Genomic DNA, 16,282 nt, shown 5'->3' with positions numbered 1-16,282 from the left:
GCTTTGCCCTCCGCACCCCTGTTGCTGCGCTCTCCCCCGCGGCTCTGAAGCTCCCCGCTCCGCCTCACGCAATCTCCGCCCGCGAAGGGGCTTCCTAGTGTGTGGAGACCTTTCCTCCTTCACAGCTCCCTCCCACTGGTGCAGGTGCCGTCCCTATTCTATTGTCTCTGTTTTTAATTAATTTTTTCTTTTGCCCTACCCAGATACGTGGGGAGTTTCTTGCCTTTTGGGAGGTCTGAGGTCTTCTGCCAGCATTCAGTAGGTGTTCTGTAGGAGTTGTTCCACATGTAGATGTATTTCTGGTGTATTTGTGGGGAGGAAGGTGATCTCCGCGTCTTACTCCTCCGCCATCTTTCCACCGCCCCCCTCAGTTGTGATTTTTCCCCTTTCATTTCTTATTTTGCTTATTTGGGTCTTGTCTCTTTTCTTTTTGGTGCACCTGGCCAGAGGCTTGTCAATTCTGTTTACCCTTTCAAAGAACCAACTCTTGGTTTTATTGATTTTTTTTCTATTTTTTTAATCTCTATTTTATTTATTTCCTCTCTGATCATTATTATCTCCTTTCTTTTGCTGACTTTAGGTTTTGTTTGTTCTTCTTTTTCTGATTATTTTAGGTGGTGGGTTAAGTTACTTGAGATTTTTCTTGTTTCTTAAAGAAGGCCTGTGTCACTATGAACTTCCTTCTAAGAACTGCTTTTGTTGCATCCCATAGATTTTGTTTATCTTTTCTTGCTGCACTACACAACTTGTGAGATCTTACTTCCCTGATCAGGGATTGAACCCGGACCCTCAGCAGTGAGAGCATGGAGTCCTAATCACTGGACCACCAGGGAATTTCCCCATAGATTTTGTATGGTTATGTTTTCATTGTCATTTGCCTCAAGGTATTTTTTAATTTCTTCTTTGATTTCACCATTGACCCATTGGTTATTTTAGGAGCACGTTGTTTAGTCTCCATGTAATTGGTTTTTTTCTTGTTTCTTTTTCTGTTGTTGATTTCTGGTTTCATGCTGTTGTGGTCAGAAATGAGGCTTGAAATAATTCCTATACCCTTAAATTTGTTGAGGCTTGTTTTGTGCCCTAGCATGTGGTCAGTCCTAGAGAACGTTCCATGTGCGCTTGAAAAGAATATGTATTCTGCTTTTTGGGGGTGTAATGTCCTGAAAATATCAACTAAGTCTGTTCTTTTGTATCACTTAGGATCTCTGTTGCCTTATTGATTTTCTGTGTAGAAGATCTGTCCATTGATGTGAGTGGGGTGTTAAAATCTACTATTACTGTACTCCTGTCAGTTTCTCCCTTTATGTGTGTGTTTGTTTTATGTATTTGGGTGCTCCTATATTGGGTACATACATGTTGACAAGTGTAATATCCTCTCCTTGTGTTGATCCTGCTATTATATAGTGTTCTTTATCTTTCTTTATAGCCTTTGTTTTAAAGTCTGTTTTGTCTGATAGGAGTATTGCGACCCCCACTTGTCATTTTCGTTTGCATGAAACATCTTTTTCCAACTCTTCACTCTAAATCTATACGTGGCCTTTGTCCTAAAGTCGGTCTTTTTTGTTTTTAATTATTTATTTATTTTGGGGGGCTGTGTTGGGTCTTCGTTGCTGTGCATGGGCTTTCTCTAGTTGCGGCAAGTGGGGGCTACTCTTTGTTGTGGTGCGTGGGCTTCTCATTGCAGTGGCTTCTTTGGTTGTGGAGCACAGGCTCTAGGCACATGGGCTTCAGTTGTTGTAGCACACAGGCTCAGTAGTTGTGGCTTGCAGGCTCTAGAGCGTAGGCTCAGTAGTTGTGGCACACAGGCTTAGTTGCTCCGTGGCATCTGAGATCTTCCTGGACCAGGGCTCGAACCCAGGTCCCCTGCATTGGCAGGTGGATTCTTAGCCACTGCACCACCAGGGAAGTCCCTAAAGTTGGTCTCTTGTAGGCAGCATAGTGTATGTAGGCTCGTTTCATCCAGTCTGCCACTCTGTGTCTTTTGATTGGAGCATTTAGTCCATTGACATTTAAAGTAATTATTGATAGATACGTATTTATTGCCATTTTAAACCTTGTTTTCCCGTTGATTTTATATATCTTCTTTGTCCCTTTTTGTTTTTCCTTTTGTGGTTTGAAGACTTTCTTTGGTATTATGCTTATGTTCTCTTATTTTTGGTGTTTGTGAACCTATTGTGTGTTTCTGATTTGTGGTTGCCTTGCTTTTCAAGTATATTGACCCTTCCCACTTGCTTTAGACTGGTAATCATATGGGTCCCAACACATTCTAGGGGAAAAAACAATTACATTTTCTTACTCTCCTCCCCCACACTTGATGATCCTGACGCCCTCTTTTACATCTTCATGTTCTTCCGTTTGCTGTTCATTGTGGTTATCATCACTTCCACAGAAATTTTTGATTTTCTTTTTTTAAATCTGTATATGAGCTTACTTAAGTGATTTACTTTCCGATTAGGATTTTCTCTTTTCTATAGATTTTTCTTTTCTATTTAGAGAAGACCTTTCAATATTTCCCTTAGGATGGGCTTGGTATTGCTGTATTCTTTTAGTTTTTGCTTGTCTGAGAAATTCTTTCTCTCTCCTTCTATTCTAAATGATGATCTTGCTGGGTAGAGTATCCTAGGTTGCAGATTTTTCCCTCTCAGGACTTTGAATGTATCTTGCCACTCCCTTCTGGCCTGCAACATTTCTTTGTTTTTTTTCCATAGGCACCTTTTTTTGGGGGGGCAGGGTGGGGCTACATTGGGTCTTCGTTGTGGCATGTGGGATCTTCATTGTGGCATGCAGGATCTTCTTTTGTTGTAGCGTGTGGGCTCTTCATTGCAGTGCATGGGCTTCTCTCTAGTTGTGGTGTGCAAGTTTTCTCTCTCTAGTTGAGGTGCATGGGCTCAGTAGTTGTGGTGCGTGGGCTTAGTTGCCCCACAGCATGTGGGATCTTAGTTCCCCGACCAGGGATCGAACCTGTGTCCCCTGCATTGGAAGGCAGATTCTTTACCATTGGACCACCAGGGAAGTCCCTGGCCTGCAACATTTCTGTAGAGATATATGTCTTGGTGTAGGTCTGTTTGGGTTTATCTTGTTTTGGACTCTCTGTGCCTCCTGTACCGGGATATCTGTTATCTTCTTTAGGTTTGGGAAGTTTTCAGCCATCACATCTTTAATTCCCTTTTCTCTTTCTTCTTCTTCTAGGATCCCAGTTATGCGTACATTGGCATGCTTTGTATTATCCCACAGGTCTCTTATGTTGCTTTCTTTTTTTTTTTCATTTGCCTTTCTGTCTGCTCTTCTGATTGGGTGATTTCCATTTTTCTATCTTCCAGGTCACTTGTTCTTCTGCATTATTTGTTCTATTCATTGCCTTTAGCTCAACTTTCATCTCAGTGAATGAGTTCTCTAATTTTTCTTGGTTCCTTTTTATAGTTTCTTTTTATAGTAATCTGCATTTCTATCAATACTCCTTAACTTCTTCAGTGTTTTCATTATCTCCTTTTTGAACTTGATGTCTATTAGACTGAAGAGGTCTGTTTTGTTGTTTGTTCTTTCAGGGGAATTCTCTTGATCTTTTAATTGGGAATGGTTCCTCTGCTTTTTCATTTTACTTATATTTCTCTTTATGAGTTGAGGACAAACAATTATCTACTGTGGTTTGGAGGGCTGTTTTTATGTGGGAGTGTTCCTGTGTAGCCTTTGTGGGTTTGATATTTTTTGGTGCGAGGGCTGTTTTTAGCTTGGATGCCTGCCACCTCTTTCCTCGGTGTATGCTAGCTGTTGTTATCCCCTTGCTAGGAGATGTGACTGGTGGTGTGGTGACCAGAACCTGCACTGGATATTGAGTGGGGCCTCCTCCTTGCTCTGTGGTTTTCACTGCTCTATCAGGGGCTGGGTTTGTTCCCTAGTTGTTGGGGTAGAAGCCCCCAGATGCATTTCTGAGTGATGGTGCAAGGTAGGTGGGATTGGCGTGCTCCCATTGGGAGAGGAGCCACTGATTATTTCTCTGCTAGAGCTGTTCACATGTGAGTGTGCTCACCTGTCACCCATTGTGCAGGCTCACAAAGTACACTGTTGCTGGCACTGTCCTTGCCCCTGTCTCAACCTTGGGAATGCCATCAGTCAGCCCTGGTGTCCCTCTGGCCTTGTTTTCACAAGGCCACCAACGCAGATCCACTGAAGTCAGGTTCCAGGACTATAGTAGTTGTGCACCTGGACCCGCTGTGGGGGCTATGGAGGCAGCTCAGACCCTGGCCCAGCCCAGTCCCCACATGCATGTGCCCACAAAGCCCACAGCTGCTAAGGCCAGATCTGTCCCAGCCATGGTAAGACCCGTTGTCCCTCGGATGTCCTGCAGGTGGTGAATTTACACGGCTGGCAGTGGAGGTGTAAGTCTGTGGCTTGCACAGCTGCAGGGAGAGATTTCAGCCCTACCTCCTAAGTCACGTGGCTGCTGGGGTCCAGCTGTGGTTTTAGTTCTGCCTCTGCCTCTGTGCGTTTGCTCCTGGAGCCCGCCAAGGCAGCGGCTGGTTCGCTGGAGCCTGTCAAGGCAGGAGCCCCCAAGGCGGTGGCTGGGGTGCACTCGCCTGGAGCCTGCCGAGGTGGGGGTTGGCACATGAGAAAGAGGCTGCTATGGCGGCCTCCATCGCCTCCTCATACGCCACTTAACGATGGCGCTTCACTTCTGTGACGGGCCTGGGCTTCTTCCGCAAACATCCCCAGTTGCGACCACTCCACATTCCAGCCCCTTCAGGCTGTTTCCACACAGCCAACAGCAGCCCTCTCCCTGTTCTGTCCTCTAAACCCTGAGTTTCAGCACGCAGCCCCTTCCCCTACCAGCAGATGTGCGTCTCAGGCTTGGATGCACAGGGCGGTGGCACGGCTGTCTGTGCAGGTCTCTGTTTGTTCTGCCTGCCACAGACCGGTTGTTGCACTCTCCTCTGTGCCTCTGAAGCTCCCTTTCTGTCCTGGTTGATCTCCCTGCTAGTGAGGGGGCATCCCACGGTGTGGGAACCTTTCCTTTTTCCAGCTCCCTCCCATGGCCGCAGATCCCGGCCTGCTTTCCCTTTTTTTTTTTCCCCTTTCGTCCTACCTGGTCACATGGAGATTTTTCCTGTCCTTTCAGGTGTCTGAGGTCTTTTGCTGGTGTTCAGTAGGTGTTCTGTGGGAACTGTTCCATTTGTAGGGATATTTTTGGTGTATTTGTGGGAGGATGTGAGTTCCACATCCTTCTACTCTGCTGTCTTGATCGGAGCTCCTATTCCCTTCTTTTAATTCTTTAAGCATGAAATATTGCCATTTGCAGCAATATGTTAGTTACTGGACCTAGAGAATATTAAACTTAGTGAAGTAAGTCAGAGAAAGACAAATACTATATGATATCACTTTTATGTGGAATCTTAAAAATAATACAGAAGAATCTGTATACAAAACAGAAACAGACTTAACAGACATAGAAAACAAACTTATGGTTACCAAAGTGGAGAGGGAAGGGAGGGGGGGACAAATTAGGGGTGTGGGATTAACAGATACAAACTACTATACATAAAATAGATAAGCAAAAAGGAATTACTGTGTAGCACAGGGAACAATATTCAATATCTTGTAATAACCTATAATGAATATAATCTGAAAAAATATAACTGAATCACTTTGCTGTACACCTGAAGCTAACACAATATTGTAAATCAACTGTACTTTAATAAAAAATGCATATATATAAAATGATTCTTTTAAGTTTGAAAAATTAAAAAACAAAAAGTTGATACCAAACAGCTAAAAAAATAACTTTGAAAAACAGGTAGAGTCTGAATCAAATCCATTAAGCCTTTGACGAACACATACGTGCAGTTCTTGGTATGGCCAATATGACAGTTCCCGTTATCTTACCCAATAATAGCTGCTGTCAGTGTTTACTGTGTGCCAGGCACTTTATGTACTGTGATTTAGAATCTTCACACCTCAGTGCTCCATTTTTCTGTTGAAGAAACTTAGGTTGAGAGTGGTTAAGTAACTTGTCCAAAGTTACACAGTGAGGGTAAAAATAAACAGATTTGAACCCAGGAAAGTTCTCACACTCTGCAGTCTATCATGTGGCCTAGGCAGAATGCTGCTAGAACCACTGCCCCAGTAACTTTAGATGCTATCGTGGCAAATATCGTCACCACAAGAGTCTTTGTATGGCAGTGACAAAAGAACCCATTTGTTTTATGAAATACATATTAAGAAGAGGATGCAGAGACTATCTTAGAATTTTTGTTAATTATATTTTTAATCTTTGAAAAGTCCTCCTTTTTACAGATTAGTATGCGTTAAGATTTGGACAAGGGAAAAATTCACTAGCATCTGAGCAGGTTGATTTGTAGCTTGAATGTGTAAATTTATATTTTAAACATTAAAGATTGAAATTATTTTTTTCATTTCTTATCTCAACAGCAAATAGCACTACTTTCCACAAAAATATTTTTAGAAATGTTTATAGTTTTTTAGTGCTGCATCTGTAGTGTTTAAGAACATTGATCTTTTTGACAAGAAACAATATAATATTTTCCAGTTTAGTATAATGGTCAAACTAAGCAAAATGTAAAGCACTTATTACATCAAACTTGAGCATTTAAAAAGTTACTTTAAGAGTAAATACTAATTTTAAAATACTGAGGAGGGCTTCCCTGGTGGCACAGTGGTTGAGAGTCCGCCTGCTGATGCAGGGGACACGGGTTCGTGCCCCGGTCTGGGAAGATCCTACATGCCATGGAGCGGCTGGGCCCATGAGCCATGGCCGCTGAGCCTGCTTGTCCGGAGCCTGTGCTCTGCAACACGAGAGGCCACAACAGTGAGAGACCCGCATACCGCAAAAAAAACTAAAACAAAAAAATACTGAGGAAAAAAAGAAAAAATTAGTCATTTCATCCTAAAATAGCTTTTGTAAATATTTTACTGTATGTCTTTTGGGTCTTATAGAAAGTTTTAAACATAGTTGTAATTGTAGAGTATGTATGTTCTACTTTACACCTAACATCGTAAGGAAGTCATGTTTGTTTGAATGGTTTAATAATTACTTTTACTGTCTGCTTATTAATATACTTAAATTAAAAAAATCTTTATGTAAGGAGTTTTCTGTTTTAGAGAAAATGTTTTGAGTGTGTTGTGGTGGTAGTGTCTAGGGAGGAACAGTAATCTTTTTGGAAAGAGAATCTTTTCTATCCCATGCTCTTGCGGGTCCCATTGTATCAAGAATAACAATAGCCAATGTTTATGGAACATTTATTGTGTTTCTGGCACTGATCTGAGCACTTTCCATGGATTAACTCTAATCTATAGAATCACCTATGAATACGATATTGTTACGACTCTCATTTTGCAGATGAAGAAACAAAGGCACACAGACGTTAGGTAACTAATTCTATCATGTAGCTAAGAAGTAATATTACTGGAATGTGAACTCAGGTAGTCTCGCTCTAGAACCCATGTTTATTGAATACTACATTGTTCTGTCTCAAAATGATTGTCTTGTTTAAATACCTCCTTGAGTGTACTCCAAATATTAGTAAATAGAGTTTTATATTTGTATGTAACAGATTTAAATAATATTCATTTCAAAGGAATAGAAAAAAGAGAAAGTGCGGGCTTCCCTGGTGGCGCAGTGGTTGAGAGTCCGCCTGCCGATGCAGGGGATACGGGTTCGTGCCCCGGTCTGGGAAGATCCCACAAGCCGTGGAGCGGCTGGGCCCGTGAGCCATGGCCGCTGAGCCTGCTCGTCCGGAGCCTGTGCTCCACAATGGGAGAGGCCACAACAGTGAGAGGCCCACATACCGCAGAAAAAAAAAAAAAAAAAAAAAAAAAAAGAGAAAGTGCTGCAGAAAAACACCTCTTTTAGAAGCAAAGAGGAAGAAATCTCTGAAATTTCTTATAAGTGTCAAGTGAACTAACAAAATAGTTAATAGTTAATTCTGTTTTGGGTAGTTTTACTGATAGTAGGTTTAGTGGAGATTGCATTTAAGAAAACTCAAAAAGTATCAGACTTAAAACACTTTGGAGTGGCTATCATTTTTCCAGTTTCTCCTCTGAATCAAGTATGTATGTCAAACTCTGTTTTCAGTTGGCATTTGAGAGCGAGCCTCATGAGTTGATGCCTGAGAGAGCACTTGGAAACGAAGAATTCAGCTGTACATTCAGCTGTAAGCTGCACTATGATGAGATGTGGATGCTTTTATGTAGTAGATAATCTCATCATACAAGCTCATGTTGGATTACCCACTTGGCACAATTGAAAACAACATGCTGTTCCAAGAAAGCCTAAATGTCTTTAGTTAATGATGGGTGATCCTTTTGAGTCTCTTTTCCAAAGTGCTTTAAAAGCACTGAAGTACTCTCAGAGAGGCCATCGTAGCTTGGATAATGTTGAAAGGGAAGAAAAATGCTGTTCTTTGCTGGAAGTGTGGGATTTAATAAATCCTTTGGCTTTGATCTTAATATGTCCTAGAAAGGGGACTTCCCTGGTGGTCCAGTGGCTAAGACTCCATGTTCCCAATGCAGGGGACCTGGGTTCGATCCCTGGTCAGGGAACTAGATCCCACATGCCACAACTAAAGATCCTGCACGCGGCAACGAAGATCCCACATGCTGCAACTAAGACCCAGCGCAGCTAAATAAATAAATGAATATTTTTTAAAAATTAATACATCCTAGAGAAAAAGATAAGCGCACACATGCATGACCTTTGGGGAACTGTTTTTATTTTATTTCATTTTTATTTATTTGTAATAGAATATAATTGATTTTACAATATTATATTAGTTTCAGGTGAACAACATAGCAATTCAATATTTTTATAGATTATACTCCATTTAAAGTTAGTTACCAAATAACGGCTAGATTTTCCTGTGCTGTACAATATATCCTTGTTGCTTATTTATTTTATACATGATAGTTGGTACTTCTTAATCCCCTTCCCCTATCTTGCCCCTCCCCTTTCCCTTTCCCCACTGGTCACCACTAGTTTATTCTCTGTGTCTGTGGGTCTTTGTTACTCATTTGTTTACTTTTTAGATTCCACAAATAAGTAATAATGGAGAACTATTTTTATTAAAACATTATCTTGTGATGTACTCTCTGAATATGCCCTGTCCAGAGTGTGCATAGTGTTCCTTTACAGGGTATTTATCAAATACCAGGCTTATTGAAAAGTTAGAAGTTGAAGTATGTAAGTTTGAGTCAAGAAAAAAAGTCACTGAAGTTTTTTAAAAGTTAAAAATTAAAACATTTGTTTTCAGCCACCCTAACCATGCTGTATTCCTTATGTTTTATGTGTATGTATAGGATTTTTATATTACTGTGGGAACAGGATTGGTGTTTTTGGTGGCATCCATCTTTTTCGCTTTGACACATGACAGTACCCCAGCTGAACTTGCTGCAATTGTAAGTACCTTTTATCTTTGCTTATTTTTATTTGCTTAGAAATATGGAATTTGGAAAGTACTTGACAGGTTATACAATAAGGTAGAGTAGTTTGTCTTTTAACTTATTTTTTAGTGTAATTTGATTAGAGGCCTAAAAGCAAATAAATATGATAGCCTTAAAAACCTAGAACCTGTCTTTAGAATTTGACTGAGTTTTGTTAACAAAAATCCATTGAAGCCACATATGAACTCTATTGCTAATGGAAGTGGTAAAATTGACTTGATTATCTTATATTTTTCCCCTTTTTGGTTCAACAGAAACACACCTACATATCACATGCTGTTTTAGGTGTAGAGAATAGACAGGAGAAATGACCCCAAAGTTCAGCCTAGTATAAGAGATAGATAAGTAAATGTTTTTATCTGAAATCCTTGAGGGACCAAATGTTTTTTAGAATTCAGAATATTCTGCACTTTAGAAAGGTACTACTGTGCATACATATACTGTATTACACACCTTCAGAGGGCCTGGGAAGCACCTTGTAATCCAACATACTAATTTTTCTGAAGCATCTGAATATTCACAGTTAAAGAGATAGGTAAAGACTGTAAAGAGTTTTACCTTGTGTCAATTTTGAGCCAAGTAAATCATGAAACTTCGAGTTTTTGTTGCTTTTTGGACTTCAGAATTGCAAATCAAGGATCATGGACTTAATTGGTGCCAGTGCTGTGAACATGAACAACTAACAACTGGTTAACAAGTCCTCTTACTAGTCAGCTGATTTCCAATTAATGCTTTGTTCATAAGGAAATTGAAGTTGTAATTAATTGAACTGTCAGCTAATAGATCATTAAAACTGCTTTTTATGATAGAACAACTCAAAAGGAGTTCAGAGAATTAGATGGCTATAACATATCTACCTATTTATGTGAACACTGTTTCTTAGTACTTACGCGTGTAAAAACAAAACAATAAAATTAATGCCGAAACTTGATGCATTCTAGCAATAAGTAATATTTAGTCATGGATACATGAACCAGTTGAAGAGAAAAAAAGCCTTATGCTTAATTTGTTTGTAATCATATTTTTGTTGCAGAAGAGTATGATAGGGTGAATCAGTAAAATACTTTCTAGTATAAAAATGTATTACTGTAAAATCCTGTGGAGGAAGTAAAATAAAGTTGAGGAAATGTTGAGTTCATGGGGGGAAAGAAAGCATGTCCTAAAATTACCAGCTATTACAAAAAGCTTATTTATGTGTTTTAATTAGGTGGTATGTCAGAATGTTACAGTATTCATATTTCGTTAGATATATTTAAGAGTGACTGGTGGTTTAAAAGCTCAGTGTTTATAATATGCTGGAAATTACCTTTTGCAACTATTTAAATTATGAAAATTATATAGACTGAAATGGGTGAGGGAGTCCATTTTTTAAAAAATTGTGATGTGAGCAGAAGTGCTAGAAGGTCATTTGGGTTATATGCATAGAGGGTCCTGTATGGACCAGAGCTTTCTAAGGTGGTCAGAGATGTCTTCGTGGACAAGATGACATCTGATCTGCCTTTCAAGTGTCAAATAAATTTGCCAGTCAAGTAAGGGGACAGATGCCATCAAGCCAAAATACAGACTCCAGAGTGGAGAAGGGACTTGGATTTCGAGGGGTGGAATTGATAATTACATTTTGGTTGGATGTGTTGGGGGCATCCAGGTGAATTAATGAATAGGGAGCTCCGTTTGCTTTACAGTGAAATGAGGCAGAATGGAGGGATGGGGTGTGAAGGGCAAGAGACTGCAGCAAACGACAACAAAATGTTAAACTTCATGGAGATGGAGCCTTAGAATTGGGACTTCCGCCGTAACCTACATCGATTTTCTCTTTTTACAGAGCACTTTGGCCCCCTTCCTTAAGGGTTTTTCTAGTGAAGAAGCTAAATTTGCACCATGGGCTTCTGTCTCTTGACAGAATTCTCAGAATGTTTGATTAGATGTTAGAAGAGTATAATGAGGAAGTGATTGAAGAAAGAGGTAGTAGTGGCGTCATGTTGCTGTGTCATATTACAGTGTGACAGTGAGCTGGAAAATATTTTTTAGGTGATTGAACCATTTAACCTAAAAGTATCTTCAAAATAGAATTTCTGTTTTGATACAAATAACCTTTTCCATTTTTACCTAGGCGTGGCTGCCTGCTCTTCTCATCTGTCAGTCTAAACCATTGCTAACAATACAGTGTTTTGTATCATGTTATAGGATTTTGTTTTTCATCTGTTAACCTTAGCTTCATAGATTGGCACCTCACACATACACACACACACACGACAGGACATTAATATTTTGTGACCTTGACTAATGGCCATTATTCTGGAATTCTCTTTTTGTAACTTCTTTCCATTTTTTGATCTTAAAAAATTTTTAACCACTAATGTTAAGAATGATGTGTATAAGATAAATTGATGAATTGTCTTGCTTGTATAAAACACGATCAGAGCCAAGTAGGAAATGTGAGAATATATTTTGCAGCATTCCTCATATAATCTTTGCCCCTTTTCCCTCCTCAGGTGTTTGGATTTCTAGCAAGTTTTGTGTTCCTGTCTGACTTTTTCTTTATGGTCTATGAAAAACGTAAGGAGCCCCGGCCAAGAAAACCTGAGGCTACTGTTAGTGAACCACTTAACGCTTAGGGACTCTAGGGAACAGGTGTTACGTCGCCACTGCGTGGTGCCTGAGCCCTGACAGAAGCTCTTGTAGAGTCTGTCATTATTAAACCACTTCTTTTGGAGCACAAGGCAGAAAGGCAGTTTGATCAGTATTGATTGGACTGTGTGTCAGTCACCACAAATTGGGCCAGAGGGCTTTTTGTTTTAAAATATATATATATATTTTTTGGTAACAGTTGAAACTTGTGTCAGATGAAGTTTTGTTTTGTTTTGTTTTGTTTGGAGGTGAGGGCAATTGTTTGTTTAAATCACATAGCTCAAATGATGATAAATTATTCTGTCATTGTTACTAGGCTTAGCTTTCAAATTATGCTTTATAGCTGTATAAACAGCTATAAGTTTATCCATTTAGAAATGGTTTCATTTTTAAATTAATTTGCTTAACTATAACTTTGCTTTTTGATGACTAGATAAAATTTAATGTATATTTAAGAGATCAATATTTTAAATGTTGGCCTAGGTTTTTTTCCTTAAAATGTAAAACCCAGGCTTTACTGTATCTCACTCAGACTTAAAATTATACTGTAACATTTTAGGATAATAATAATAGACTCTTTCTGAGACCTTTTATAGCCTAATAGAAAATGTATGGGAGATGTTGATATTTTACATGTTACAAAAGCAACAGAATCAGTAACCCTATGTTTATACTGTACTTTGGTTGTCAATGTCATGTAAAAAAAAGATCTTTATATAGAAGGATAGAAAAATGGAAGAAACTGCTATCATGACTAAGGACCAAAGAAAGATAAGATACACTTTTGCACAATGCAGTGAAAGTAGTTATAAAAGTAGGCCTCAACCACTTCCAAATGCCTGAAGAGATGAGTTCATACTAGAAGACAGAAAATGGTTTGCTCCCTTTTGCCATATGATTATTTCTACTGAAGTTAATACAGCTCTGCAGGTTCTGTTCAGTGTTTTCTTTGGAGCCAGTCTTCTTATAAAACCCCAGTCTTTGATTTTTGATTTGAGAGCCTCCCTCTTCTGTCTCCTTAGAAGAGTGGTCCATGTACTACTTCATCAGGCATAGCTGGGCCTCTGGCTCTGGCTTCCTTGATGGCAGATTCTCCAGAATCTTGGGCCCTTTTTTTTTTTTTTTTTTTTTTTTTTTAGACCTAGTTCTACCTGGTAGTCAAGAACCCCGTGTCCCCTGCATCGGCAGGCGGACTCTCAACCACTGCGCCACCAGGGAAGCCCAGGAGACCTTCTTAAGAAAGTGAATATCCAGAGATTCCTGCCCAGTTTAATACTGTTGATGGTGTAAGGGAGTAGTCAAACCATTCTCAGAAGACACTTCGTACCCAGTTCTGATAATTTGTCTGTTGCTGGCAGTCTGTCTTAGAGCCAGCCAGCCAGGGCACTTTGAGCAAGACCTTTCTTAAAGTGGGTCCTTTTTTTTTTTTTTTTTTTTTGAAACGGGACCTTTCTGACCAAGTGGTTCACAGACTAGACCTTTCTTGTCCTCCTGGTAGATTTGACTCAAGACTGTAGGGCTCAGGCAATGAGCCCATGCATCAGATCCTTCAGAACTTTGGTGAAAGTCTCCTGGGCTAGTAGGGTTTCTGTCTGAAAGAGTGGAATCATGTTTCCAGTGAGACAGTTTAATGACCTCACCCTTTTTAAATTTCTCATCTGCCAATTGTGTGTTGTAGATGGTTTTCAGACGCAGATGGCTGGATACAGCTTCTGCTCTTACAGACTCAGAACCTTATCCATTTGTATCAGAGCTTGGATGCTAGTGCTAGTGGTGATGTCACCACTACCTGCTTGGGAGATAATGAAACCAATCTTGAATGCTGTTTTTACTAGGTGTGCTGAGAGAGGAGAAATAGCCTGGGTCTTGGGTTCAAAGATAAGCAGCTTATGATAGGCAGGTTCTCAAATTTCACATCCAGCTATACCGTTGTCCTTTTAAGTATCATCTGCACCCAGCTGGGATTCAGGGCAGACCATCTGGGCTACCTCAGGGTCCCCACGCATGCACTGGGCTCAGTTGACTTTGATGGAATGTCCTCTGCTGGCCTCACATCCACAGCATGTTGGCGTGGAACTTAAGTTCTGCTTGTTCTGAGGTTTCACTTCCATTTGTTTCATTGGCGCAGAATGGACCTCTTAGCTGGCCACCGAAAGGTAATTTCTTCACTGGTATTCAGAACCTTTCTTCACACTGTTTTTTACAGGACCCATGACTGATTAGCCTACGTCTTCTATTGTAGAAGGAGTTAGGAGTAAAAAGATCTTTGTGGTAAATAAAAATTTCAAGGTGAACTTGAAACCAAAGATACTGTTACTTACAGAAAAGGGCACACTCAGTAAACTCAAATGTAAAATAATTTTTTATTAACGTTTATGGTAAATTTATATTTACACAAATACTGTTTAGAATGGTTCATAAAAATGATAAGGGAAATGCACATACAATACAAAAATTTTATAATTGCTATACTTCTGTTTGGGGACTGGGAAATGTATTTTTACATTGTTAATAGCCAGTCATTTTTGTATTTAATAATTTTAAATCCTGAGTCTTTTATATCTCTCTGTGTCAAATTTTGTAGTCTTCTTTTTAAATAAACCCACTTTATTGTTCACACCTTTGTAGTTGTTTAATTATTATAAAAACATGGTGTTTAAATGAAAGCTTTCTCCAGAGTTCTAGGAGTTGGCTCTACAGCCTTGGTAAGAATACTGGACTTTGGATCTGCCTGGGTGTGGGGCATGGGTAGAAAAGAAACACGTCCAACTCCTACCCATGGGCTGTCCCTCTTTTTGGAAAGTTGGAATACACGTTGAAACAACGTTTTTAGGGAGCCCTGTGTGAAGAGTTACAAAGAAATGGGCTTCCCTGGTGGCGCAGTGGTTGAGAGTCCGCCTGCCGATGCAGGGGACACGGGTTTGTGCCCCGGTCCGGGAAGATCCCACATGCCGCAGAGCGGCTGGGCCCGTGAGCCATGGCCGCTGAGCCCGTGCGTCCGGAGCTTGTGCTCCACAACGGGAGAGGCCACAACAGTGAGAGGCCCACGTACTGAAAAAAAAAAAAGAGTTACAAAGGAATGTTACAGACTAAATATGCCTTTAAATACTCCCAAAGAAGCAAATTTGGACTCGATCACATTTCTCAGTGTGGCCAACAATCCTAAAAACAAAATAGGTACATTCTCTTTCAAGCTGTTCAACGATTGGGAAAGTGTGAAGCAAAACTGAGGTGGTTCTGGTAAAGCTACAACTATTTGTGTAGTTTGCAAAATTCCTGCCTCCAGACGGACAGAATAACAAAGTCTTTATAGTCGTCAAGAACTCACTGGAATTTGTACATTCTTCAGAGTTTTGTGTTTTGTTTTGATAAAGAGCGTGATTTTATCAATGTGCAATCAACCGCAAGGAGCAGAAACCTAATTAAGTAAGTGGGTCTTAAACAGGAAAATTTCACAAGAAGTCTGGGTAGGGCAGTTCCACAACTGGTAAATTCAGTGGCTCACAAGGGTCCCAGGCTCTTTCCATGTTTTTCTGCCCATCCACCTTTTTTTTTTTTTTTTTTTAATTTATTATTTATTTTGGCCATGCTGGGTCTTAGTTGTGGCATGTGGGGTCTAGTTCCCTGACTGGGGATCAAACCCAGGCCCCCTGCATTGGCAGCACGGAGTCTTTCCCCTGGGCCACCAGGGAAGTCCTTGCCCATCCACCTTCTGCTGTGAGAGTTTCTGTCTTCAGGATTGACCCTTTATGGTTTTGCAAGATGGTGGCAACATCTCCAGGCATCATCTGCTTGTACAACAATGTCCAAAGGCCAGAAGAGGTTGTTGATTCTTCCATGTCCTTTCAAGCTGTTCCTTTTTCACAGAAGCCCCTTGGTGGACTTCACCTACTTATCTTACTAGGAGATATTAAATGCCTGTTTTCAAATCAGTTTTTAACATGGAGACTACAATTGCTGTGATTGGCTTAAAGTAATCCAGATTCCTCCCCTTAGGTTGTGAATATCCTTTGAAGCCTATAGCCTTCTGATACCTGAACAAAATTGGTTCTGTTAGCAAGAGAAAGCGTCATGGGTTAGGGATCAACAGTGTCTGTCACAAGCATGTAAAGGATTGTGACCTAGCTAGGAGAAATAAAATTTCCAGTTTAAGAAATTCCTACAACCTTGTAAGTCAACTGTACTTCAATTAAAATTAAAAGCA

The 16,282-nt window shown here is 40.1% G+C and overlaps 1 protein-coding gene across 1 annotated transcript in view; it reads left to right on the top strand.

The window, feature by feature from the left end:
• Positions 1-12,065, top strand: part of CMTM6 (CKLF like MARVEL transmembrane domain containing 6) — a 58,378-nt gene extending 46,313 nt beyond the window's left edge. Inside the window, exons 3-4 of the mRNA XM_007464917.1 lie at positions 9,307-9,405; positions 11,943-12,065. Coding sequence (XP_007464979.1) covers positions 9,307-9,405; positions 11,943-12,065 — 222 coding nt within the window. The remainder of the gene's footprint in view (positions 1-9,306; positions 9,406-11,942) is intronic.
• The last annotated feature ends 4,217 nt before the right edge of the window (positions 12,066-16,282 follow it).

This window comes from Lipotes vexillifer, unplaced genomic scaffold (assembly GCF_000442215.2).
Source record: "Lipotes vexillifer unplaced genomic scaffold, Lipotes_vexillifer_v1.1 scaffold1934, whole genome shotgun sequence".
Lineage (NCBI taxonomy): Eukaryota > Metazoa > Chordata > Mammalia > Artiodactyla > Lipotidae > Lipotes > Lipotes vexillifer.
This window is presented reverse-complemented; position numbering and strand designations above follow the sequence as displayed.